The following is a 27,704-nucleotide window of genomic DNA, read 5'->3' as shown; positions in this document are numbered from 1 at the left end:
CTTCCCAACTTCATTTATTTGTCTTTCACTCTAATAGTTGTTTGAATAAGATGGATATCTTGAACAATCAATATGGCATTCATTGATAGCATGGTTTGTGTTAGATAAATATGCATTTAATATCAACCAAAATTTCTTATAAATAATCATGTATTAAATGTTTTAAGTCTCATCCATTGGACACATTTCCTTCCTTCCTTTTTTTCTTCTCATCCTTTTCTTCCTGCCTTTTTTCCTCCATACATATTTATTTATCCTTTACTATGTTGTAAGTGCTTATATAAAATGATGAAAAAGCACACTTAAGTGTTTGAACTCCAGCAGGTAAGACAAACTACAAATAATTAGATATGGGTAGAATTAAAATATAATGTGAAATCCTTTAATGCTAAAGGTGACACAGCTCTGAAGAAGGAAAGAGCAGATGAATGGATGGAGAGGGACAGGTTTGCTGTGTTAGATGGAGTCATTGGTGAAGACCTGGGTGAGAAGGGAGTCATGAGCTTACCTTGTGGGAGTGTACACCAGGAAGAAAGTCCCTAAGAGAGGAGCCTGTCTGTGGTGACTGATAAGGTGGTCAGTGTGGCTCAACCATTTTTTCTGTTTGACCAACAAGTAGAGGAGAGTCGGCCTGTGCATGGACATAATTTTACCTGTGAAAAATACCTGTCCTTAAATCATATGAGAATATATTTAAGCATGCCTCTGAAATAGGTAGAATAGATAGTATTTGCCATACAGTGCTGGTAAAGTTGACCCACTCACTGTGTTATACCTATGATAAAATTATGCTAAGAGGAGCTAAAAGTACGGTGGCTAGAGAGGGGACTCAAGTACCACTCAGCAGCGGTGTATGTGCCTTGCCTTCCAATCTCCTCACTTTCTAAAAATAGTAATCTTATTGGATTCGGGCCCATCCTAATGATCTGGTTTATCCTTGATTACCTCTTTAAAGAACCTCTCTGTACAGACATATTCTAGAGTATTAGGGGATTAAGACTTCAACGTATGAATCTGGGGGTGATAAAATTGAGTCGATAACAATGGGTAAAATAACAATATATATCTCCTAGAATTTTAAGAATTAATTAAGATAACATAGAAAAATTTAAAGCTGTATCTGGGACATGGTGAGTTGCCGGAAGTGTGCCATCTGTGAGTATTATTATCCTACTAATATCCAGTCATGCCTAGATTGTGAGTTTGCTGAGTTCAGAAAGCTAGGAAACATATATTTTTGTATGTGTCTGTTTTTGATTTTTTGGTGACTGAATCCAGGGTCTTGTATACACTAAGATATCACTGATCTACACCCTAGTCCCAAGCATCATATTTTTAATTGTATTTTCACATATTATATTTAAAAAGTCTACCTGCAACTCAGATAATCTTCCTTCATTATAGGTGCCCGGGTTTCTGTTCTAGACTAAAAGGCTCAGGGGTCACTCCAGTTAAACTGGGCTAATTGGGCTGCACGAAATAACCACACAAGAGACACAAATACCTTTTGCTTTGGGGTCGCAGTGACGGCTCCTCTGACCTTAAGGTTCCGCAGGAAGAGAGAGAGCGAGAGCACGCGCTGACCCCTTTTACTGAGGAGAAGCTATTCAAATGAAGCAAGGGGTCAGTTTTCAGGGGGCTGAGTCTATCTTCATGATGTCTACTGTCAACAGGTTGACTGACACCTGGGTAGGCCACACCCAAGGGCACAGTAAGAGAAGGGGACACACACAAGGCATTTCCATGGAAGATTCTATCCTAAACAGGGCAAGGGGTTATATTACAAAGGAACAGGTGAGCATAGCTTCACCTATGGGGCTGTAGCAAGACACACCCATGCACGAGACACTGACTGTCAAACCCAAGAAGGGTGGGGAAAGCTCTGCCACATTTCTGTGACTTAGCGCCTCAGCACCAGCAGGGGAGTATGACCCAGTCACGTGCAAGGTTGGTCTCCCACATATAGGTACTCAGCAAAGTACTTGAACATCTCTCCTGTACCAATATCACCCTTTAATCTCCCAATCAACTCTGCACCACATACACCATTCCTTTTCCTCCTAACTGGATCCTGGATTTCATCTTCAGGCATTCAGCAAGTGTGCTGAGCAAGAACTGAGTTTCCTTTTTTGGCTACAGCATAAATTTATCTCTCTCTTTTCCCCTAGAGAGATTTTGGAAGTTGCATTCACATAAATTCTCAACAATTGCCTTGCTTTTGAACATACCAATCTTGCATGCTAATAAACCTTTATGACTTTCATTTTCCAACTTGTTAGGGCTAAAACTAACACATATAATTCCTTTTCTGGAATTCAGAATTGAGCCCAAAGTAGAAACCCCTTTGGCTCATGAATCTAATATGAGATTTTTTAATTCATCATCCCAAGCAAGGCCAGGTTTCTTTCTTACCAGATGCGTCATTTCTTAAGACCTCAACTCTTCCAGGATGAGGCAGAAGAAGCTCCAGAGCGAGCCCACCTGGTGTCAGAGAATCAGATGCAATCACTTTTAAGGCAAGTCTCACATTTTCTAAAATGTTTTCTTTTTTTTTTTTCTCTTTTTTTATTGGTTGTTCAAAACATTACAAAGCTCTTGACATATCATATTTCATACATTAGATTCAAGTGTGTTATGAGCTCCCATTTTTACCCCAAAAGATAAAATGTTTTCTTGAGAAATGAAGGAAAAAACTTAAGAAATCTGACATAAGGTAAAAAACAGGTGTTACAAGAACGTTAACATTAAACTGAGGGGTTAAGCCACCATTGAGATCAGTCTTAGACTGTTCTGGAAGCCATTTTTATTCCTTTTTTTTGCCATTCACATATCTGTTTGGCCACAAAACACAGGGAGGTTTAATTACCATCAGCTGCACAATTAATTTTCTTTAAGACATGAAACATTTCCTAAAGAATTCTAACAATCCTTGTTTTATTGAAAAAATGAATTTCATCTCCTATATCATAACTTTGTTCTCAGTGGAAAAGCTAGGAAAATACCACTTTTATTTCAAGGTATTCCAAAACATCATTTACCAACTTCTCATGGAATAAATTGGAAACACCCCTTGAATATATGTGTTGTGTCATTATAGTATTAATGAGTCATCCTTTTGGTCTTTCCCTGTAAGTGATTTTTTTTTTTTTGCATACATGTTTATATTACCAGGATACAAATTGGAATTTGGAAGAACTAAACTGGCTGATTCCTATTTGCTTTATGACTATCACATTTGTCCTTTTTAACCTACTCATTAAATCTGTATTCTACAGTATATTTTATTCTGCTCCAACAGCTATTAGTGAATTCTTTGAGAATGACTTTTTGTCATGTACATCTTTCTGGGTTCAGGGAACCTAACCTGTTGGATAATTCTCCTGTTGAAGAGTTTGCTTTTATATTTAGTGACATTTATCATTATCTAAGGCCAGCTGCCTGACTTCTCTTCAGTGCTCTGTTTATGGGGTTTGAACATCTATAAATGGAAACACTAGCTAACCAGAAATTATCGCCAGGGCTTTCTGATAGTGTCCTAGGCTCTCACAACTTGGAATGTCCAGCAATATCTAACATGTAAGCAAGTCAGATCATTTTCTAGACAGAATCTGAACCTCTGTTTCTCTATCTGACTCACTCTCTCTTCTCTTTCAACATGGAATTTGAAAAGGATGAAACAGGACGCTTATTAAACAAGAATTTAGAGGAGAAACTAACGGTAAGATTTGTGAGATTCAGCATCTACAGGTTTATAATATAATTGACTGGGTAAAGAGCAGCTGTCATAGATTGGAAAACTTGTACTAGGCAGCCTCTATGTCCATATTTTGCTGATCAAAACCTTGAAATCAGGAAGTTCCACGGCTTTCCTGAAAATAATGTAACAAATTTCCATATTAAGTCTTATTAGTAGAAAGGGAGAAAATTTGATTTAGTTAAATAATGTGGTTTACTTCCATTTTAAAAACTGAAATACTTTAATTTTGAGCTCTTCCTGCGATTGTCTCAATACTGGAAAATTGCTTTCTTTATTGATATGAAACTTAACAAGTATTCCAAGACCGATTTCTTGTGGAGAGACCAAGACTATGCACCAAGGTAAAAATATAAATGTTGGAGAATATTTTAGTTTAATGGAGTAAGTGTAAGTTTAGTGAACTAACTCTTAAGAAATTCTTTTTGCTTTGTTTTTGTTATAGAAGTTGCAAAAGCAAATTTACCTTGATACAAAGCAATGAACTGTCAATGAACAATACCTGCCACTCAAATTTGCTAAACACTATGTACACCATACCCTTGAGTAAAATGTGCTGCCCACGGTTCATCTAATGGATGTAGCTGGCTAATTGTGTTTGTAAATTTGCTGTGGCTACAGAATTAACATTGTAACAGGTATGACTAATTGGAATAGCATTGAAGTAACAAAAAGTAAAACTATATCAACTATAATAAAGCTGAACTGGTGGTAATGTACTGTTTTGGATGTTTGAAGTTGAGGTTTATGCACTATTAATGATATTAAAATTTGAAAAATGAAAAGAAAATCCAATGGGGCTAAAAAGTCCTAAAATATATTAAAATTTTATGATTTTAAAGAAGTATTTTGGATAAAACATAACCTTTTCTTAAAGGATTCAGGTCATGATTTTGAATATCAACTGTGGACCTCTGCTCTAGGTGATTGTCCAAATATGTAATGGCCACGGACTATTTTGCTTTTTGACTATATTGAAAGGTCAGGTATTATAGAACTAACCAGGGATTTTGAATCAGAAAGGTCTGGGTGAAAATTCTTGTTCCACAACTTCTGAACAGAAGACTTTGGGATTTTATTTAACCTTTTTGAATTTCAGTTAACTCTCTTGTAAGATGAGGAGCAGTAATACCTACTTTAACAGCTTTTGTGAGGATTAAAAACTATAATGTATGTGAAATCTCTAGTCTGAGACTGTTTTCAAACTGTTTTTGGCCTGACTTACTGAAAGAGCCAATATCTCAAGGTTATATAAAAAGAGGAGTTGAAATGCATTTCAAAGTAAGAGGAGAATTCAGATATGATAAGTGTAAAGGCTTAATGATCTCAAAACCTTTACTGAACCGGATAGGAAGTAAATAAACATGTGAATAAAGAGTTGCTATGAATTAGTGTGAAATCTGACCCTGAGCTTCCTGGCAATCTTTAACAGGAAGTTTTGCAAATAAACGTACTGGACATGGGAGGACTGCACAAAATGAAAATGATCTCTAATCATTTGAAGTTATTTGACGTATTAACATTTCACTTTCTGGAAGGTCAGATCTTTTTTCTGCATACCCAAGTCTACTTTGAACACAGCTATAAATCTTGAAGTGGACAAAATCGTCCACTTAGAGGAAATAGCTGTCACCAAACTCATGAATATTACTTTGCAGTAGAAGCCTAAGGCTAGCTTCTGATTCACTTCCAGGTGATTGGAAGAAAATATGGCAGCAAATCAGGGAAGGGAGAACATCCAGCTTGCACCCTGCAGACAAGATGCTTGGAGAGGCGGGTACACAGGAAAGTCCAGTATTAGGGGAAATTGTGTGGATAGACAGGTAGAGCTCAAAACTCAGACATCTTTCAAATGCAGGAATTCTAATGACACTGTGATTATCTCATGTTCAGAATTTTCTACTTCAGAGATTTGGGAAATACATACCTTTGAAAATTTCTAATAAAAAACAGGTATGTTGACTGCTTATGTGAACAAACATTCAAACAACAATTCATGGAACTTTGTTTTCCTTGTTAATACCAATTTAATAGTGTATGACTGGCTAGGTTTCTAAAAATAGCCTTATATGTATTTTTGCAGAGTTCACTATGTTCTCAAAATTATTGAGTATATGTTATAGCATGATTTTTAAAAGGAGAGGAAAATATTCTACCATAAAATATTTAAAGATGTATGCATTATAATACTGTTAAATTACAATGTGCATCTTGTTTAAAATCAAAGCTTTATTTTCTAGGTTTATCATGATCAATATTATACAATTATACAATACTATGTTATATGTCATGCAATCAAACAATGTATCTAGTTGACTTTATTTGAAAACAATTCCTAAGATATGATCAATAGCAAATAAAAACTTGATAGTCTACTGAATTCAGCAGTTTATTCTACACCAAGAGATAGATAACAATAAAATGGGATTCTTAACTGTGTATTCAGTTTAAATCTTACCATACTCTGGGTAGATGAAAACTTACTTTTAAGTATTGATTTTTTTTGGCCCCTAAGTTTTTTGATGTTTGATGATTAAAAGTAAAGATTTCTCAGTGCTTACCAATTTAAGATGTGTCCTTTATGCCTTTTTAAAGGCTTTTACAATCTACCAACGTCGTATGAAATTTTTCACAAATTGATGTTATCCAAAATTTTCAAACATAAACATAAAAAAATCAATTAGCAAGAACTGAGGATAATTCTACGCCCTGAAAAACCAGTGATTCAATCATATCGAATGTCTTTGTCATTGATTCTGCAAAATCAGATTACACAGAAGCTAATTTTTGTGGGATATGGTAGAGTGTGAAGGGAGGGAGCTATTTTGTAACAATATATTTTAGTTTGGTTAGTTCCACAATAACAGGGCAGGCATTGGGTTGAATGATCTTGTTTTTCTTATATACTTTCCAAATAGTGTTCCTAGGAACTCTGCTTTTCCATACGGCTCCATGGTTCTGCTCCATGTTCAAGAACATTCAGGAAATGTTGTGTAGGTAATGCACCATATTGTATACTTCCTTTTAGAGATTCACATTGTATTTTAATATAGTGAAGGCTCTGAGATGCTTTGGAGGTTAATCTAGTGTTTCTTAAACTCACTTACCAAAGTACTGCATCTTTTTAATTTTGGGAGAGGGGCGGGTACTGGGAATTAAACTCAAGGTCTCACATATGCTAGTCAAGCAAGCACTCTACCACTATACACCCCTAGCCCTTTTTTAGTTTTATTTTGAGACAGAGTCTCACTAAACTTCTCAGGCTGACCTTGAACCTTACATCTTCCTGCCTCAGCCTCCCAAGTACCTGGGATTATAGGCATGTGCACTATGCCCAGCTCAACATAATGCATCTTAATATGTGTAAAATGATGGTGAATATTCTTTCTTATTTTTATTTTTATTTTGTGCAGGACTGGGAATGATGGTGAATATTCTGAGGAATTAGTGTTCTCTGGAACATAATTTAAGAAATTATGTATTAATAATTTTTATTTATGAGTTGCATTTTCAGGAAAATGATACATACAGAAATAAATTCAAGCTAAGTGTTATTTATTTCTAACATGAAATAACTTTTGAAATTGTTTTAAAAATAAAACAATTTTTTGGGGAGGGTTCAATGGCCATAGTCTCACTGGGGGGTACTTCCTGCCCAGGAGAATCCAATTCACCCTAAATTTTAAAATCTCAAATAATTAGTGAATAATAAAACACAAATACTCAGAAATATATTTACAAAAGAGGAATCCCCTGATAGATCTAGTCCACATGGGTTCTGGAACTAGTCAAAGACAAAATAGCTCTGGTGGTTTATTTAAGGGGGCACATCAAAAGCAGGGATAAGGTTTCAAGGGCTAAGTCTTGGCTTCTTGATGTCTTGCAGTCAGCAGGTTGATTGACATCTTAGCAGGTCACACCCATCTCAGGTGCTGTGTGGGATGTTTGAGAGGGAAGTTCACCTACATCAGGTGTTCAATCCCAATAGGGGTGCCTTGGGAGGTTCCCATTGCCAGACTTATCCCTAAATGAGGCTACTATGCACAACAGTCCACACATAGCCCTCTGTGGGCTCATAACAAGTACTAATTTGCATTTAGTATGTTTTTTTTTTTCAAGCAGTAAGCCACATCCCCAGCCCTATTTTGTATTTGATTTAGAGACAGGGTCTCACTGAGTTGCTTAGCGCTAGCTTTTGCTGAGGCTGGCTTTGAACTTAATCCTCCTGTCTCAGCCTCTTGAGCTGCCGAGATTACAGTCACATGCCACCACATTTGGCTAGTATATTTTAATAGATAAGAAAAACTACTGCTAAAATCTTGATTACTCCCTATGTTATTAAATATATCAACAAAGAATTTCACTTACATTTATCTTAACTGAAATTTCATAATGAGAAAAACTATTCATGTATGAATATAGCAAAAATGGTCCTGTCCTATGTCATTCTGACATAATAATGGATTCTCTAAGAGATGATAGGAACAAACAGATCTCATGCATAAATCTAATAATTTTTACTTTATTAATATCATATGTCTCAAGAGACAATTCGTTGTCTCAAGCAGTGAATATTCAGTAATATCACAAAAATAATAACAAGAAAAGTATGTGCTTCAACTCATTTTATGATAAAACTTGTTAGAAGATGATCAAGACAATATTTAATTTCTGAATGTTACATATATTGTTACTTTGAGCAAAAGTAACTCTCTAGGAAAGGAAATATATCATCTAACAATTAGGATTCTAATAGGATGTATTTGATTTAAAAGGTTGAAAACACATTTAAAATAGTATAATTTTTACCTTTTATATTTAAAATATTTTGAGTTCTCTTGAGTTTAAAGATGAAAGACTTGGTTACTGCTATGTAAATATAATTATATCCTCAAAAATGAAAATATTTCTCAATTTCAGAAAATAGGACTTGTCCTGCTTATTTTTTACTGAAATTAAAAGAAAAGAAATGGGTAAAATGTAAAAATATAAAGAACTATGTATTTAAAAATTCTGTGGTAATTTATTAAAGTGTAGCTCTTTAATAATATTAAATTTATTAAATTCATAGCTCCATTAATAAAAATGAAATTAATTTCTAAGAAGAAATCTATTCAAAAATAAGAAAGCACAGAGTTAGTGCTTTGGCTATAATTCCTGATGTCATTATCTGATGACGATTTGTGATTTGGGGGGACTACCTTTGAGATACGCAAAGTGCCTAGTAGGTAGAACTGTCCTCAAATAAACCAACAAAAATTGACTTTCAAATTATTTTAGTCAGCTTTTTTACCACTGTGACTAAAGGACCCGACCAGAACAACTGTCAGGGAGGAAAGGTTTATTTGGGGGCTCACGGTTTCAGAAATCTCAATCCATAGATAGCAGGGTTCATTCTTTGGGGCTCCAAGTAAGACAGGAGCAAAATGGCAGGAGAGTATAGCAGAGGGAAGAACCTTATGTGGTGATCAGAAAGCAGAGAGAGACTCCAGTAACCAGATGCAAATATATACCAAAGTCATGCCCCAACTTCCCCTCCTCCAGCCACACCCTACCACTTCAGTTATTACTCAGTTAATCCCTATAAGGGATTAAATTGTTGACTGGGTTAAGACTCTTAGGACCCAATCATTTCTCCTCTGGACCTTCTTGCATTGTCTCACACGTGAGTTTTCGGGGGACACGTCACATCCAAATCATGACACAAGTCAATGCACATTTCTGAATACTTATTTCAAAAATGAGAGCATAAAAAGGACTGCAGTAGAAACACAAATGATAAAGTTCTAGGAAAGGTAGCAGAATACAACAGTTATTAATAGGGCATTATGTAAAATTGTGGATGTGTAACCGATGTGATTCTGCAATCTGTATTTGGGGTAAAAATGGGAGTTCATAACCCACTTGAATCTAATGTATGAAATATGATATGTCAAGAGCTTTGTAATGTTTTGAACAACCAATAAAAAGAAAAAAGATAAAGTTCTATTCCTCAGGGTGATTATTATATTTTTGTTATTTTTAAGCAGATTACAAAATAATGATGTTTTAGGATTTGGAAATATTCTAAGTGTGCAAAACACAGATGTCCCAATTCCTCACATAGACTTTTAGTAGAAAGTCTATAATTACTTATTGGAATGTCTTAATGATGGAAACATTTGCAAAGCATTGTATTCAGTAATGTATTTTATTCTGTCATAATACCTATTTGCTTTTTTCTCTTTTTGTGTCTAACTAGATTAATTAGTAACAGACACACTCAGCAGTCCCTAACATAGCTAAAAAAAAAAAAAAAAAGTTTATACTGTTGGTATTTCTAGTTTACTTAGATGTAATTTTCAATATGGCTTGAACATTGTTTCTGATCTATTCAACATTCCTCACAAGGTAACTTTGAATAATGACAAGTGATAAATTTAAATTTAGCTATGTAAGGGGCCAATCTCTGAAGGTAAGGCGCTGGGTTTATATACTAGATCTATTTATCATTATTGTTAGCCCTGGATTCTTGAAAAGCTAATTTTTTTGATCAAATTGAAGGAAAGATGAAAATAAACAAATAATAACATTTCATTTTTTTTTTGGTGTTGGGTCTTATGTTTTTGAAAACAATTTTCATTTCTCTGCTATTTATAGTAAACCAATGACCCTTGCGATGCTCTAGACTTGACTGACATATTTGCCTTATATGAACATTCCGTCTGATATTTTCGATGGTAAGGATGTGAGTCAATTTATCCTCACACCTTAGCTTCCTTATGCTGTTAGCTCATGGTGGTAGTTTTTGGATGACACCACCAAGGGGAATGGAGCATTTCTGCATCTTTAAGAAGGTGACTGCTAACTCTCCTACATGTTTGTGTTGCCTACTCTGTGGTCCATACTTCCCCTTGGCACTTCTCCCAGGGTGGCCCATCCAACGATGGTATATTTTGAATTTATGATCCATTTTTTTCCAAAGAGTGCAGAAACTCTAAAAAAAGTTCATGTCCAAAATGCTCCATGGAAATAATTATTTTCAAAAAACAGATGGGCAGTAATGAACCAAATTTCTTGGTAAGTTCCTCAATAAGTATCCTTCAACCGGAAGGCAAATGGAGAGATTTCAGAATTTCAAAATGAGGATTCTCTAAATTTCTGAACTCAGTGTCATTTCTGAATTTATAGTAATGATAGTGTTAATTTTACTTATCTCTACTTATTAATTTATTCTCATTTCTCGGAGAAATAAGAACTCTCTGAGAAGCCCATAAAGAGATTTTAGGATTGATCCCTTTGCATCAGATACTGGAGAGTTTGCTAATTAAGATGATGCTATCCAAGGAACTGAGACATCCCTCATCCCTCATAAGCAATAAGAAAATTCTGGTTTTACTCCAGCTGAAGATGTACAGTTGCAATCAATTTGGCAGACTGAAGTGAAAAAACTCTCTAGTTGTTCTTTTGCACAAGAAATAATTTCACTCTAACCTCTTCCCAGCCTTCTCTTCATAGAGCCAATAACAAATAATTTTTTAAAAATTCTTGCAGAATTTATAACATTGAATTACAAAAAAAAAAAAACCAAAAAAATAATGGAGAGAAGAGGCAGTATGTCAGGATGATAGTGGACCATGTGCATAATTTTCAAATAAGTTGATACTATTAAAAAAGACAAATGAAGGTAGGTGCATGTGTGCAGGTGTTCTGAATTCTGTCCTGATTTATCTTTAACAGTCTAAATGAAGAACCTGTTGTCTTTGGGTTGCATGTATGTTGCTGGGTGATGAGGACTTTGTGACAGCTGGGTCAGTGAGAAACGTTGAATTTGTGTCCTGGAGATCAGTATTAGGGAAAGTTGTATTTGTGTTGCCTTTGGCAAATCACTTAGACTGGTTTCCTTATCTACAAAGTGAGGGGTTATATTGGATTTTCAAAGAATGGTGTGCTCTCCAGCACTTTGTATGTATATGAAAAGTGTCCTCTGGCTGTGGATTTATTAAATCCTTTCCATACCAAATGTTGCCTGTTTATACAAACATTAGGAAGCTTAAAATAATCTATATTTTTATATCATCACTAACTAAATGTAACACAGATATCATTATTAAATAAAACCCTCCTCTTAGTCGATATAGAAAGTTCACAGTTCACTACTCGTAGCTGAATTGCATATTTTTTCTGTTTTCACTGGGAAACAACAAAGATTCAGGAATTAAATCATGAGTGAAAATTGTGTGGTAGATGAAGAAGTAGCAATTAAGTGCCTTCATATTAGTATAAAAATAGCAAAATATAGCATTCTATTTTCTCATAGTGTTCATAAAATAAAGCTGATGCAGTGTTTTTATCAGAAATTAAATTTAGAATATATAAGATCTGTGTTTTAACTGTCACTGCTAAAATGGCTTATGTCTTATCTCCATTTTCTTTTGTCACTCTTACCACTCTCTGCAATGCACCTGACACAGATCTTTTAGTCCCTTTGTGACTTTAATTTTAGCCCCTCTGCATTGCCGAAGGTTGAGGAAAAAGTGGATGCACAGGAATGGCAAAACCCTAGTTACCATTTTCGTATTGTTTCTTCTTCTTCAAAAAAAAAGAAAGAAAGAAAGAAAGAAAAAGAACAAGGGCTATAACTATTAGAATCCAGGAAGGGGAGCTGGGAGTGGAGAAGTGAAACTGATAAGGATCCAGATTTCTACTTTATGGTTCAAATCAAGTTCTTGAAGCCATCCAGCCCTTTGAAAACCCCTGCTAATTAAAGCTGTGTCTGCTGATAATGTAAGTCTGAGATGCAGTGTTTGAATGGATCTTTTGATTCAGCTCTGTGTGATGGTGAATAACAGAAGGGAGATGGATGTGTTGCAGGCTTTAACCGAGCTATGCTTTCACCGTGACAATTGTAACACACTGTACTTGTGGCGACATATTTTTTAGGTTCTCATTGTGGGGATTGCAATTACATATCTAGTTATTCGGTCCCAAGTATGGCTCCCCTAAGGGTATGATGGATAGAATGTCATATTAGTGACGGAAGTGCATTAGAGTAATTTTTGCTACATAACCTTCATAAAATAAGGTGATTTTTGAAAAAAAAAATATAGAGGATATTTTGTGGTTTAATTGCTGTCTTTCGCCATTATTTGTAACCTAAACATTTCTCAAGGGTCCTTTATCAATTTTCTTCTCTGTTAATGGTCATCTCCTTGTCTGTATAGCCCCTAGGGAAGATGTTATCCCCAACTTGTTCTCCAAAATAGACCTTGTACTCTTGTAGATGTCTGAGTGCGGCAATTCAGAGACCACCTCATGATTTTAAATACAAACCGGATAGCATTCATCTTAGACGCGAGAGCCTGTAGAATTGCTTTCTCAAACCTGTTATAATTTCTCTGGGGATGACATGTCATAGTGGGAGGCAGGAGGAAGAAAATGTCAGCGTGAATGAATGAGCTTATCACCTAGAGGGGGATGTTCTTTTATAAAGTGGGAAGGAAACAAAGGAAATGAAAACTTTTCCCATTCCTATTTTGGTTTTCTAGTTGAGCTCAGCTTTCAGGAATTCCTGCCTGTTTTGTTGTACTTCTGCTTCTCATCCATGGTTGCATTCATTCATCACTTGGCTGGGGAGTCCTCCGCATGCAGAATGTTACTCCCTGGCTGCTGCTGATCTTTGCATGGGGTGGGGAAGAAGGAAAACTAGTTGGTCTTATACCTTCGGAGAATCCCCTTCTTCTTGGTCCTATTTCATAGTGAAGACTTTATAGAATTACCTTCCTTGAGTCTGGCACTGTCTGGGTTTAGAAAGGTTTTTTTTTTTTTTTCCAGGGCCCCTTCTGAAGGGTTATGGAAAATAATATTTCTATAAGACAGCCCCCCAGGAAAAATGGAAAGATAATGTGGCTCTGGAGGAGGGAGGAAAATTAGCCAAATATTAAACCTCTCCCAGTAAATCCTTTTCCAGGAACAATGGGCCCTGAAGGAAGGAGGCAGATACTGAAACGCAGGGCCCTGGACTTTTACCCTTTCTCATTGCCAATGAGTCCTGGAAGGAGCAAAGCAAATGATGAAGCGCTGGGTAACAATGGGTCCGAGCAAGAAGATAAGCAGCGAACACCAGTGACTTTTCCCAGTGACAATGAATTTCAAAGAAGTTGAACTTTTTTCCTGACTGTCCAAACCAACACATCTATCTGCATTTTCCAATGATTAAACCACCCTCATTGTAAACCGTAAAACTCCAACCCCTTCCGTAACTGCAGGCCATTTTCATACCCTGAAAATGAGCCCTTCCAGTGCCTGATTGATGGGCTCTGCTGTGGAATAAAGGAGAGCTTGCTGATCTGTTTGAGGTCTGTTTCCATCCAGTTATTTGTGTTTCCGTAATAGTGCAGAAACCGTGTTGGTTATTTTTGCTTACACCTTTCCTGGTGGCTTGGCTTCATCTGGCAATGCACCTCCATTTCCTCTTCATCTTCCAGATATTTGCAGGGTGCTGTTTCATAACAGTTCTCCTGCCTTGCCAGACTTCTTATTGCTACAGGTGTATTCTTTTAAATTCCTTTCCTCTTACTTTAATTAGGGGCAAAAGCAGGATATGGGAGAAAGGTCCATTAGCATCTTGAACCAGAAGCCCCTTAATTTATTTTTAAAGTTTCCTCCCAATGATTTGATTGTGTTGACAATGTCTTTTCAGTAGGTGACAGATGTTGAGGAGTAATATCCTTCTCCTTCATTAGAGATGCTTGTATCCCCCAAATTGGTATGTGGAAACTTAATTGTCTGTGTGCTAGTAATAAGGGCTGAGGCCTTTAGAGATGATGAAGTTGTAAGGGCGGAGTCCTAGTGGATGGGATTCAGAACTCTTAAAAAGGGTTAGAGGGAATAGGTTATTCTTTTGTTCTTCTGCTGTGCGTGGACTCAGCAATCATCCCTTCCACTGTGTGAGGAAGCCTAGAAGTCACTGTGTATGAGACGTGGGTTTTCACTAGACATCAAACATATCAGTGCCTTTATATTAGACTCTTAACCTCCAGAACTGTGAGAAAATAAATTTCTGTTCTTATAAAGTACCCAGCCTCAGATGTTTTGTTATAGCAGCACAAATGGACCATGATAAGAGAAATGGCACCATGTGAAAGCATTGTATATGCTATGTCATATGACATGCCCCAAATATTTTGCTCATTTAACTAAAATTATGCCATCTATAGAGGTTTGAAAATTGCAACTTATATGGCCCTTATATCATAGTGATGACTTTTTTGTGCCATAGTAATTTTGGTGGTTCAAATGCAAGGACTCTAGGGTCAAGATTCAAATCTAGACTCTTAATATGCTGAACACAAATGAGCTGCAATTTTTTTTTATCTGCAAAATGAGATAGGTCTTGCCTCACGGGGTTGTCACATAGATTAAATATGAGGAAATATTTGAAAACTGTCTGCATCTACTAAGTACTCAATAAGTTATAGACATTGGGAAAATGAGAATCACGGTGACCAACAGATTACTTCTTGTGTCTAGAGAAGCCCTGAACTTATGACTGGGGATTTTTCTCTTCAGTCAGAACTTCTGTGATTTCACACTCCCACAGCAGAAACTATGCTTACATTCCCACTAGGAAACGTGCTGTCATTTAAACATTATTAAGTTTTGATTTTTTTTTCTCTGTCCTGTAAAGAGTGACAAGTGCTTAAAACAAGTTGCCTGTTCCTAGTGACATTAGAGACCAGTGTCAGTGGAGACTAATCCTATGGATGCAAGTACTATACAAGAAGAATAAATGGATACATTGTGAATGTGTAAATAATTAAGACCATACCTAATGTAGTTCATAAAATTAATTTTAAAAGCACTGAAGCTGCAAGACTTACCAAGTGGGATATTTGTAGGAGGGAAAGAATAAAGGTATGCAGGAGGAGAGTTTGGGAAGCATCTTAGTACGTGTGTGTGTGTGTGTGTGTGTGTGTGTGTTTAGAATGTTCAAAAGAAGGACATAAATACAGTGAATAGCACTGTCTGATTCAAAGACATTTTAAATTCTGAAACTATTTGGTTCAGAGTATCCTAATTTATGTCCCTCACCTTCCTCTGGCATTTTCCTTCCTTGTACAAAAGATGTTTTCTTAGCAAAGCAACATTTCTAATATTTTTTATTTAAGACATTTTCTATAAAATATTTAATCTCATATACAAGGACTACAATGATTTAAGTTGGTACAACTTTTCTGGGGCATAATATATATTGAGATCCATCTATTGGACTCTATACCTCCTGGCCAGGTCATTTTACTTTACTTTAGTGATCCATTTGAAGTAAAGAAACATAAACATATTTAGTTATAATGCTGCTTGTTGCAATAATGTTTGTAAAATAAAATTAATGTACATAGTAGAAAAATTACCTATGATGACATTATATAAGAAAACTTAAAGGTATTGGGGTGGTAGACAATATATTCCTTTTCCCCCACAAAGTACCAATGTTATACAGAGTGGAAAGTCCTTTTATAATCATCTACCTTGGCAGATCATGAACATGTAAATCAGTGAGGTATTTGTGTAGCACAACTCGATCTGCTGATCTGCTAAACCATAGAATCTTAATAGCCTAAATAAAGGCAACAATATTGTGGGGTAAATTGTGCTTTTCAGTTTTACTAAAGTTTCAAATATCTCAGAATGATTTTTTTTTTTTTTGTAAAGATCTCACATTTTTGGGATCCTACTGAATGGATGAGATTGTGTCAGAGAGGAATGCAAGGCCCCTGATATGTGGTGCTTTATTCTTTATCTGACAACAGGTTGATGGAAACCTTTAGTGTTTCCATTATTCTGCCCACATGGTCCTGGCCACCAGCAGAATACCAGCTCCTCAAGGCCAGGAACTTTATGTTTTTGGCACTTTGTAAACCTGATATATGGAAAGTAGTACTCTTGAAACCCTGACTGAACCGCACAGATATGGCTTTATTTATTTATTTATGATACCGAATATTGAATTCCACCTCTCACACAGCTAGGCAAGTGCTCCACCAAGTGCTCGACCCTCAGTTCAGACGTGATGTTTATGATGTTTAAGATACATGTGTGTACTGTATCTTCTCCGATTTGATAAGTGTCAGAGATCCCAAACCAAGATCTAAATTGAATTCCCCTTAGAATTGAGACATGTCTGCAGAGTTGGTAGTTTGACATTGCCAATGGATTGTTTTCAAGGGACACTGAGGGTCAGACTCTCAGGAGGAAAGAAGACAGGTGGGATACTTAAGGTTTTTGTTCATGGAAAATAATAGGTTGTCCCCTCCTTTCTGATTGACCTCCAACTCAACCTCTTCACTCATGATCGTGAGTAAAGATTGTTTCTGTAAAACCTTCACAGGATATGAAGGGCACTAAACGTCAGCATGTGTGGTGTGGGCAGCTTGGCAGATGTGCTATTGTCCTGACATAGCTGTGGATATGCTGTGTGACAGGCCATTGGTAGTCATCTGTGGCACTGGTGTCACAATTGTAAATTTTGGCATTAGCAATAACATCACCAGAGTATGACAGTGAGCTAGAGTGTGGCAGTATGAAAATGGTGGACTCCACCAGTTAGTCAATGTGCTAGATACAGAGCAATGGAAGAGGTACAAAGTGGGTAAAAGTCTAGCCACAGAGATATTATTTTAAATACTATTTTTGATGGTTACTTATTTTTGCCCCAAGAACAACCCTCTATAATCCAGTAGTACATTATATTTAATAATCCATTTTGAGAATTAAGTAATACAAAAAAAGGCTGTTAGTATTAAGTAGTTTCAGATATGTGGAAATTCTTTACCACTGGTAGTTATGATTACTGAGATGCTTATGAAATCAATAAAATCCAAGTTGTCCTTTGAGGGTCTATACTTATTTTGGAGAAGTTCTCAGAGTAGATTATCCCACTCTGCAATGACAACTATACAGTGTGAGTGAGGTGAGCAGAGTACTTCAAGATATCTGGAATTTTTATGCATTTGTTATTTACTTATTTAATAATACTTGGGAAGTAAAAGGAATGGTGTCCCTTTTTTGGTCCCCCTTGTATTTAAAATCTCAGGCAAGAGTTTTAGATTGATAGCTTGCAATGATCACAGGAAGGAATGAGCTTATCATTCTGAAGGTAATAGGCATACCATCATTTTTCTTATCACTCTGTTTTTATTGATGTTTTCACCATTAAAATAGAACAGCTATGGATGTTTTAATCGTCTGTAAATATTCCAGGACATCTTTCTTACAAGTCATTTTTAATTGAATTTTTGAGTTCAATTTTTAATTGAATTGATGTAGTATCAGTATTAAAAAATAAAGCCCTATTGATTGATAACCTAAGGTAACATCGGTAATTTTTCCCAGATTATAATGATATTGATAACAGACAGAGCACATCCATGTTTCCAGAAGCACATGAAGCACTTAACTTGCCATCTTCATCACAACTCTGGGAGGGAGATAATATTCCCATTTTACAGTTGAAGAAACTAAGTCAGATGGGTTTCTCAGGACCCATGGCAAGTCAATGGAGGAGCTTGGTCTCAGGGAGGCTAAGTGCAGATTCGCTCTCCCAACCAGCACCTTAACTCTTTTCATGACAGACTTAGGACCTTGCCCTTCCATAGCCACTGTGTGGTGATTTCTTGTTTTCCTCAGAGCAGATATGTACTTTGAGTTTACTCTGGTGTATAATAACCAAATTATCAAGGATAACATTTACCTTGGGTGGCCTTTATTATTCTTTGTTTTTTTAAAATTAAACTAACATTTAAGCATCATAAACTATAATAAAATACCACCACTACAGAATCTAAGTAATAGTACTTTAACAATCCCCTAAATTCAGTTATAAGTTGAGCCAATTTCCCTCTAAATAAGGAAATATATTTGGACAATGTTTTAAATTTCACTAGAAATACAGATAGGTGGTAACTTTTACATCACTTGTAATGAGTTGTCTTTTTAGCAAGATTGGAGCCAATGTTTTCCAAATGGAGGGTTTGTGATATTTCACAAGTCTGAACTTTTTATAGGAACTTACATTGAAATTATTTCTCTTGTTTTATGACCATTCCCCTATGTCACTATTGGTAGTCTTTTATAAGTACCAGAGTTCTTCATATGATAAGCAGATTTCTTATTTTTATTTAACCGGGTGACCATGTAACTTATTATCCAACAGGGACACCTTCGGATGTAAAAGGAGAGACCATTGGTAAATGCTAGGATAGCTGGCATAAACCAGGGCAGACCAGGAGAAGCCAGAGAACAATGCACCCAATATTTAATCTACTCATAGATGGAAACCAGGAATCAGTGCTTCCAAAGATCATGGTTTGTAGACTCTAGAAATTGAAAGAACTCTATGAAAGATGTATGACTTTTGTTCCTGTTTTTAGCAAAAAGGATGGAGAACACTAAAAGGGCAATTTCAGCCCACTTTCTGACATTCTTTTTTATGAGGCTAAACTTATCTTTCCTTTGAGTTTTTTTTTTTTTTTTAATGTGCCTTTGTCAGTTTGGTTTGCCATAACATAATACTATAGGCTAGGAGGGCATATACATAACAGATGTGTATTTCTCCCAGTGCTGGAGGCTGGCAGTCTGAGATTAGGGTACCAGCATGGTTAGAGTCTGGTGAGGTGTAAGGGCCTTCTTCTGAGTTACAGATTGCCAAATTTTCATTGTGAGAGAATTCTTTGGAGTCCCCTTTGTAAGGGGCACTAGCTGTATTCACATGGGTTGTACCATCATGACTAACCACTTTTTCCTAATGCCATCACCTTGGAGGTTAGGATTTTAATATAAGTTTTGGGGGATACACAAACATTCAGTATGTAACCTCATGCTGTTTTTTTAATGACAGAAAGAAGAATTACATCAAAGCTATAAGGTCAGTAGTATAGCCAGTGCCCTTGACCATGAGGAGAGAAGAGAAACTCAGTCTAGTCTTTCTAAATGTTGGTTTATTTTGCTTGTTAAGTGAGACTATAGGGAAAGAAAGATAAGGGCTATGGATGAGTAGCTGATGTTTTATCAGCTTCCCCATGGAAAGAACATTGTGTTATTTTGTTCAAAGATGTGGAAGTATTATGTTCAAAGGTATAAATGGTATTCTATTCTCTTCCTATTGTCATAAATTTTATCACAAGGTTACCAGGGAACATCAGCTGTTTTTTATCCTTGGCCTTCCATTGTGGTTGTTCACTGAGACTGCAGGGTGCTATTGTGGGAAGAACCAAGCAGCCTTGGAGGCCAGCTTACCTAAGGCTGAGGCAAGTTGCTTAGCCTCCCTGCGTCTTAATTTTGCTTATCATTAAAAGAAAAATACTGAACTGGTTTTAATTAATGCAGTCTTATAACCTCCTGGAAAGGTAGAACTTACATTCTAGAAAGTTCCGACGTTCTGACTTTCAGGCCTAGATATCATATTTCATGTACAGAAAGAGACAAATCCAAAATAATTCTTTTTTTTCTTTTAAATCATGGGGAATAACTCTTGTACTGGGCATAATGAATTATTCAAGTATCTTTGAAAACACATATCTGCCTGTAGTAAGATAGTCACGTTCTTGAGGCCCTGAATTTGAATTTTATAAGAAAGGACAATACAGACGAATTGAGCAAAGATTTAAAAAAAAATTGAAGGAATAATTTGTTAATTAAAAAAAAATTTCCAGATACTTTCTCAAATATTTGCAGTGGCTTAGCACTGTGTACCTAGAGATGAAAGAATTACATAGTGGTGAATCACACCGCTTTGAGAGTTGTGTGCAGTTCCTGGCTTTCACCATTCCCTGGCCATGTAACTAGGGAGTTTATTGCTTCTCTACACATTAGAATCATTGTATATGAAATGAACATAATTATAGTCCCCATAGCAAAGGAATATTGTGAGAAGTAATGTATTTAAACATCTTCACAGTTTATTTCTCTGTAATTCTAGTCGGTCAGCAAAATTTAAATGGACAAATATTGGGCTAATTGAATATTGAGCTTATCTTTATAGGGTGGTCTAAATTATAAGAAGACCAAATACATTGAATTAATTAGTAAAAATCCATGTTTTCTTTCAAACAGTAGCTCTGGGATGGGGCACAAGGGAAGTGGGGTCTTGAATATATTTTACTCAGTAAAAAGTGAAAATTAATTCTTTGTTATGAGTGTATTGGAGATAGAGGAGAAACATATATGATTTCCTGGGAATTTAGGAAAAATGCCAGGACTTAAAAAGTGTTGCTTTAACATTACCCCTTGAGAGGCAAAGAATACAGTAAATGCTTGTAATACTCATAACTCTTGTCCTTGGTTGATATGAGAGTGTGAATAATCGATGGAAGGTCAGAAAGGGATCTGTAATAGGCCGATTTTTTCCCCATGTCAGTTGTAATTTTGGTCTTTGATAATTCTGTGTATGCTCTGTAAAGCGTTGGTGATAATATCCATAATATTTCTATGATCCTAAGAAACCAGGGGCATGACATATAACTGTAACTTTATATGCAGTGATTCCTGATTTGGTATCTGGAATCTTGCCAATAATCATCCATGACTGGATTAACTCTATAACCCAGCATGATTAAGTGGCTCTGTATAAGGGATTTCTTCTCAAAAGAATGTTTGCAGGACAGTAAAACTTAGTGGATGCTTCTCTCTCTATTTCTGGTGGTGGTGGTGGTGGTGTGTGTGTATGTGTGTTTGTGTGTGTGTGTGTGTGTGTGTGTGTGTGTGAGAGAGAGAGAGAGAGAGAGAGAGAGAAAGAGAGAGATCTAAATATAGTGAAAGAGGCCTTGATAAGTGCCCTCCAATAATAATATTGTCCTCCATTATGATTTTAGTTAAAGCATTGTTATTGTGAAATGGAGATGTCTATCAATAAAGGAGGGGTAAGCCTGGTGTGGAGGTGCATGCCTATAATCCCAGTGACTTGTGAGGCTGAATGAAAAGTAGGAGAATTACTTGAGCACAAGAGTTTGAGACCAGTCCACAGCATAGCAAAACCCAGTCTCAACAAAACAAAACAAACAAGAGACAAAAACTTTTGAGAAGTGTTGGTAAATTTGTAGATGTTTATAAGATTTGTTAAGAAAGCACTGATCATTGGCCTAGGGCTACATGGTAGTAGCAGAAATATTGCTCTGAAAAAGAGAATGGTGGTCTTCACAGGGGAGGAATGTGGCTAATGGGCAAAAAAAAAAAAAAAAAAAAAAAAAAAAATCCATCAGTGTTGAACAATAAAACATCATGTTGGCTTCAGAGGCTAAGCTCAAATCCCTGTTCTGATGCCGTCCAGCTGTGAAGATGTCTTTGACAACTTTTCTTCTCCGAACCTCAGTTTTGTTATTGTATTGTAACCTCAGTGTTGTTATTAATATCTACTAACAATATTTTTGTGACTTGAGAGTAGGTAATGAAACCACCTAGATGAACGCATGTGGGGTCCAATCACCTCACTCTCCAGTTTTCTAGAGGTCTACCAAGGGTCTCTCGCAACTCAGCAATGGATGTTGAACTTCTCGTCTGAGTCCAGTTTAAATGGAAATTATCAGTTTCATGGTAGGAGTTTCTCTTCTTTATATTCAGAAGACCTGAAACTCCAGGAAAAGGGATCATTTAAGGCAATGAAAGCAAATCTTAGAAGCACCTCATTTATTCACAGCATTGTCTAGAAGACTGAATGCCAAAAATTATTTGTGGATTAGTGTGTCTCTGGACAAGGTTTTACTCAATATAGAGTAAATAAGCAAAATAAGAACAATGTAAATTTTTTCATAAAATTTCATAAAATGTAAATTTTTTTCATAACAATAATTTATGTTCCTTCAATTTATTTAAGGATTTTTTTTGAGATTCCATGCTTCCTCAATTATTTGGCTTTAAGGTTTCCTGTATATTTATGAAATTTTGATGATTCCTTAAAAAAGCTGATCCATGAAGTCAAAAAGCCTACTGTTTTTGACATTTTGGTCAAATTCTGTAGGCCTCAAAAGGTCTGATGAACTTTTTGTGTGTGTCTTTACCAAATGGACTTCTTTGCAAGTGTTAGATCTCATTTTCTTTTGTTTCTTTTAGAATCTAATCTACTTATCTTGCAAATGAATCAGTTTTTATTATATGGAAAAAACTCAAAATATTTTTCTATTTTATCATTCTTGTCACCTGTGAAAGTAAGCCCATTTATTTTTCACATGAGAAAATTAGGTTTAAAACTAACAAAGATTTTTAACACATATGTCTGGTTGCATATGACAGACCACAGCTCTGTCATATGTGTTAATAGAAATAGAGTTTACTGTGAGGAAATTTTCCTGTGGTTGGAGTAGAAGGCATGTGATAACCATAAAAATCTACAAAACCAATTTAAATAATTTCTTAACATTGATATCTTTCAGATCTTTGAACAGTAAAAGTTTCACTCAACACTATGAACAAGACTGCATAAAATCTTTGGATATTGGTATTTCCAGTAATTTTAGATAATGTGTGTGAAATGTTTAAATGGTTTAAGTTTAATTTTCATCTTGGTTTCCTGGGTAATTTGTTAGAGAAAGTGGAACTGTGTGATGACATTTTATGAACTTTAAATCATTCTCTTCTGAAAATCATGCTGGGAGCTGCCATTTAAAAACAAACAAACACAAGTAAAATGACTCAAGAGGAATAAATGTGTTGGATTTAAAATGGGTGAATGTTATTGAAGTGTATTAATGGCTAACACTGGTCTCAAAGCCAGAGCTCAACTGTCTTTTAAAATGAGAGACACCATACACCTTTGGCATGGGGCAAATGTAGGCAACTGTATATCTCAGGTTTAAATATTTAATAAAATGAATGTTGGTAAATAAAATATGAAACTCAGGGAGACCCTGTCTCTAAATAAAATACAAAATAGGGCTGGGAATGTGGTTTAGTGGTCGAATGCCCCTGAGTTCAATCCTGGATGCCTCCCTGCTCCTACAAAAAAAATGGATTAGAAAATTCTATTTGGCATGGTGTTGCCCTGTAAATTTAGTTTCAGGTAAGGGGACATGTACTAACATTATGAGGGACATTTTAAGGTGCTTGGTTACTTACTTACCTAAGCAAACAAGATACGAAAATTAAAGATGCTATAGTTTAATTCTGTTCTAAAAATCATAAGATCCATAAAATAAATCCATAAATCCATAAAATGATATTGAAAAGAATAGGGGCAGCTGAGTGCAGGGCCCATGCCTAGGCTACTCAGAGGTGGAGGTGGGAAAATCACTTGAGCCCATGAATTCTAGACCAGCATGGATAATATAGAAAGGAAAGTTGTAATATAACAGATGCAGCAAGCATCAATTGTGTCCATCTCTTTGTGTGTGTTATCTGTGCTGTAGTGGGTTGTATGCAAAACTGCCCAGCCATGCTAAAATGTAAACCATCTTTAGATCAACACCAAGTAATAATGCAGAGGTCTTCCCTTTCAGGTAGCCCAGTATTTGAAAATAACAAAGTGCCTGTTCAACAGATAGTGACTACAGATATGCAAACATAATACATTTGGTCTGAAGGAGACATTGAGGCCACAAGCATGTTTTAGCAAGTTATATTTTTGTATTGAAAATAATAGAATCATATCAATTTAGTTAATGCTTTTTATTATGATTCTTGGGAAATTAATGTGTGTAAGTCTACTCACTTTTATTCATCGAAATTTACTCTTCTATTTTAAAAATACCTTTTGAGCACCTACCATGCATCAGGCATTGTTATAGATATTGATAGTACTAGAGTGGGCAGGACTAACAAGAAGAAAGCCTTCATAAATCCATCATCAAAGTAGTGAGTGGGGAGAAGTTGATGATAATCCATTCGATAAACTAATAAACAAGTAATTTCAGGTAACAGAAAACAAAATACAATGAAAGGGGTTTGTGTAAGTGGTGACTGTCAAGAGTTCAGGAAAGCCTTTTAGGATCTGATGTTTGGTGAGGAGATTGACTGGAGAGAATTCTGCCGAAAAAGAGATTCACTGGGCTTTCAGCATCCTACTTTTCTATGTTTCTCATTTTACAAATGAGGAGACAAATTGTGCAAGGTTGACATGTCCAAAGCAATACAGTGAGCAACTGGTACATTCTTTCCTTGAAAGCATTGTTTGAGGCAAAGTCTTATGTTTTTAGCTCCTAAGTTATAGTGCTTAGTGGAGTTGGGCCATTAATGAGAGCCCTACTTGGTTGGGACAAATAATCAAACACACTTTATTTTAATTTTTTTTTTTAAAGAGGGAGAGGGAGGGAGAGAGAGAAAGAGAGAGAGAGAGAGAGAGAGAGAGAGAGAGAGAGAGAGAGAGAGAGAGAGAAGAGAGAATTTGAACATTTATTTTTTAGTTTTTGGTGGACACAACGTCTTTGTTTGTATGTGGTGTTGAGGATGGAACCCGGGCTGCACGCATGCCAGGCGAGCGCGCTACCGCTTGAGCCACATCCCCAGCCCTCAAATACACTTTAATTCTGTGACCAGATGTTCCATTTGGGTTCCTACCATGGAGATCCATAGTTCCTAACTCAAATTCTAAATTCCAGTTGTTCACATCCAGAGCCTCCAAAATGAGAGTAAAGTTCAGTTAAGAAATAGTCATTTCTCTCCATTCATATAGCAATCAAAAGCAATTGCCTTTTTGAGAATGTTCTATGCATAGAATCAGATAGTAAATAACCTTTTTGAGACTGGCTGCTTCCACTTAACCTAATGGCTTTGAGAGATTTGAGATTCAATCAAGTTGTTTCACAACTCAATAAATCAATACTTTGTTCCTTTATTGCAGTATTCCATTTTATGGGTGTTCAACAGTTTATTTAATTATTCACTCACTGAAAAACATTTGGGACATTTCCAGTCTTGACTGTAATGAAAAGAGCTATTATGAACACTAGTGTACAGGTTTGGGTGTGAATGTAAGTTTTCATTTCTCTAGGGTAGATAGCTGGGTGAGGACTTCTTGGGTCACATAAATGTATGCTTCATTTTATAAGAAACTTCCAAATTATTTTTCCAGAGTGGGCAAAACTTTTTTAAAAAAATTTCCACTAATAATGTGAGAATTCCAATTGCATGGCATTTCTGCATGCATGTGGTATCTTCATTATTTTTTACTATTATAGACATCCTAATTGGCATGTGCTCATCTGTCATCCTGGTTTGAAGTTGAATCTCTGATAGATAATGATGCATTTAACTCAACTTAGTGCTCAACAGTGTACATATCTTATTGGGGTATACTCAGAGCCTTTTTCTTAATGAAGAATGGATGACACTCTCCCTCTATGTAATGAAGGTTTTATGGACCAAGTTTCTTCCATTCCCTGAGGTGTTTTTTGATTTTCTAAGCAGAACACTTAAAAAAGTAGTGTAGCCATTCCTATCCGCCATTGCACCATTGTTATTGTTGCACCATATTCTTTCTCCTCCTCTTTCTCTTCCTCCTCTTCTTCTTCTGTTTCAGAAAATATGTTTACAGAATTTATGGCTGAGCTTTCAGCTTGTTTCCCTAGCAACTGAGTTTTGGATCCTGAACAAATTACTATTTTTTAAAAAGTCATGACTCTATGACAACAGAAGGTATTAAATTGAACAATATAATAACTAAGATTATCACCAGGAAGTCTCAGCCTAGTTAAGGATAAAAGGGAAATTATATTTAAAAAATTATAAAACATCTATAAACTATTTTTTTTTTGGTAGAATCTATATGTGCTGAGGACAAAGTTTCATAGACAAAGTTTTAGAGTCAAAAAGCAGCAGATCTGAAGTCATAAGATTATCAATGCCAGGAACAATTTACCTAATCTCTCTTTCCTTTTGCTCACACATTTGTAGATTGAATAAGTTATCTTCTTTTTAATTTGACAGGATCACTGCTGAAATCATTATGGTGCTGTATACCATGTGAGTGTCTTGAAATCAGGAGGGGTAGGAATCTAGCCTTCACTACAACCACCACCATTATCCCTTAGTAATAACGTTTCTGCTGACTCAGGAGCTGGAAAGGCAAACATGAATAGGAAAGGAGACGTAAAAAATAATTAGGGATAAGGTGACACCTGAGAGGACTTAGACCCGGTTTTGTGTGTTCAGTATAAACACACACACACATACACAAATATATCAAAATACTCAAAAGTTTTCTTTCAGTGTGCTCCGAGATTTCAGTGTAGCTCTTCACCAAACCTCTCTTTACATCCTGAAGGCTTCTTTAGACCCAAGGCTGCTGCTGTTGAAGTAGCCTTAAATCAGAGAAGTGGAAACAGATACACCCACAGACACTGATATAACCTCATGAAATCTTCTTCAAAATGAAACTTTTTAGAAAATGTCCTCATTTGGTCTTAAAAAGTGAATGTGAATTTTGTGTTTTACTCCCTGATATTTGTATTTGTTTGAAAGTAAACAGTGGCATTTTAATTTTATAAGAACATTTTTTACCTCTTTTCCCTGTAGTTCATTAAGATGTAATGAACTAAATGATTAGTCTTGAAAAACTGAGCCGAAGAAGTTTAACACACCTTGTCATTTAAATGACTTTTCTTGGTGTTCGAGTTTATTCTAAATGGTTTTATTTATGCCTACCCCAACTCTCTCCAAGAAAAGCTGCTCCACCCACAGTCCCATGACTTTCTTGTATTTGTCACATATGTTCTCCACCCACCAAGCCAGGGGAGCTGGCCCACTCAGAACTATCTCAGTGATCTATGTCTGGTACAAAGATAGTCTGTATCCTTGTAGAGTTAGGAATATGATTGATACCTGTTTATGATGGGAGTTACCATCTACAAAGAAGCAAGGATTTATATGGGAGAGCAGAGCTTAAGTAGTAGAACTTACAGTCTTAAGTAAGGAAAAGTCAAGTTTGGGACTGCAATGGTTTGAGGAATGGATGAGACTGGAGAGAAACTGGAAGCCCAAGGCAATG

The 27,704-nt window shown here is 36.0% G+C and overlaps 1 protein-coding gene across 26 annotated transcripts in view; it reads left to right on the top strand.

The window, feature by feature from the left end:
• Positions 1-3,550: 3,550 nt before the first annotated feature.
• Positions 3,551-27,704, top strand: part of Mlip (muscular LMNA interacting protein) — a 225,866-nt gene continuing 201,712 nt past the window's right edge. For 18 of the 26 annotated variants that reach the window (XM_076858562.2, XM_076858582.1, XM_076858581.1 and 15 more), the window contains exon 1: positions 3,551-3,718. In XM_076858562.2, coding sequence (XP_076714677.2) covers positions 3,656-3,718 — 63 coding nt within the window. In that variant the 5' untranslated portion in view covers positions 3,551-3,655. The remainder of the gene's footprint in view (positions 3,719-27,704) is intronic. The other 8 variants (XM_076858583.1, XM_076858577.1, XM_076858575.2 and 5 more) reach the window with 1 other exon arrangement.

The sequence above is a fragment of the Callospermophilus lateralis genome, chromosome 6 (genome assembly GCF_048772815.1).
Source record: "Callospermophilus lateralis isolate mCalLat2 chromosome 6, mCalLat2.hap1, whole genome shotgun sequence".
Taxonomy (NCBI): Eukaryota; Metazoa; Chordata; class Mammalia; order Rodentia; family Sciuridae; genus Callospermophilus; species Callospermophilus lateralis.
This window is presented reverse-complemented; position numbering and strand designations above follow the sequence as displayed.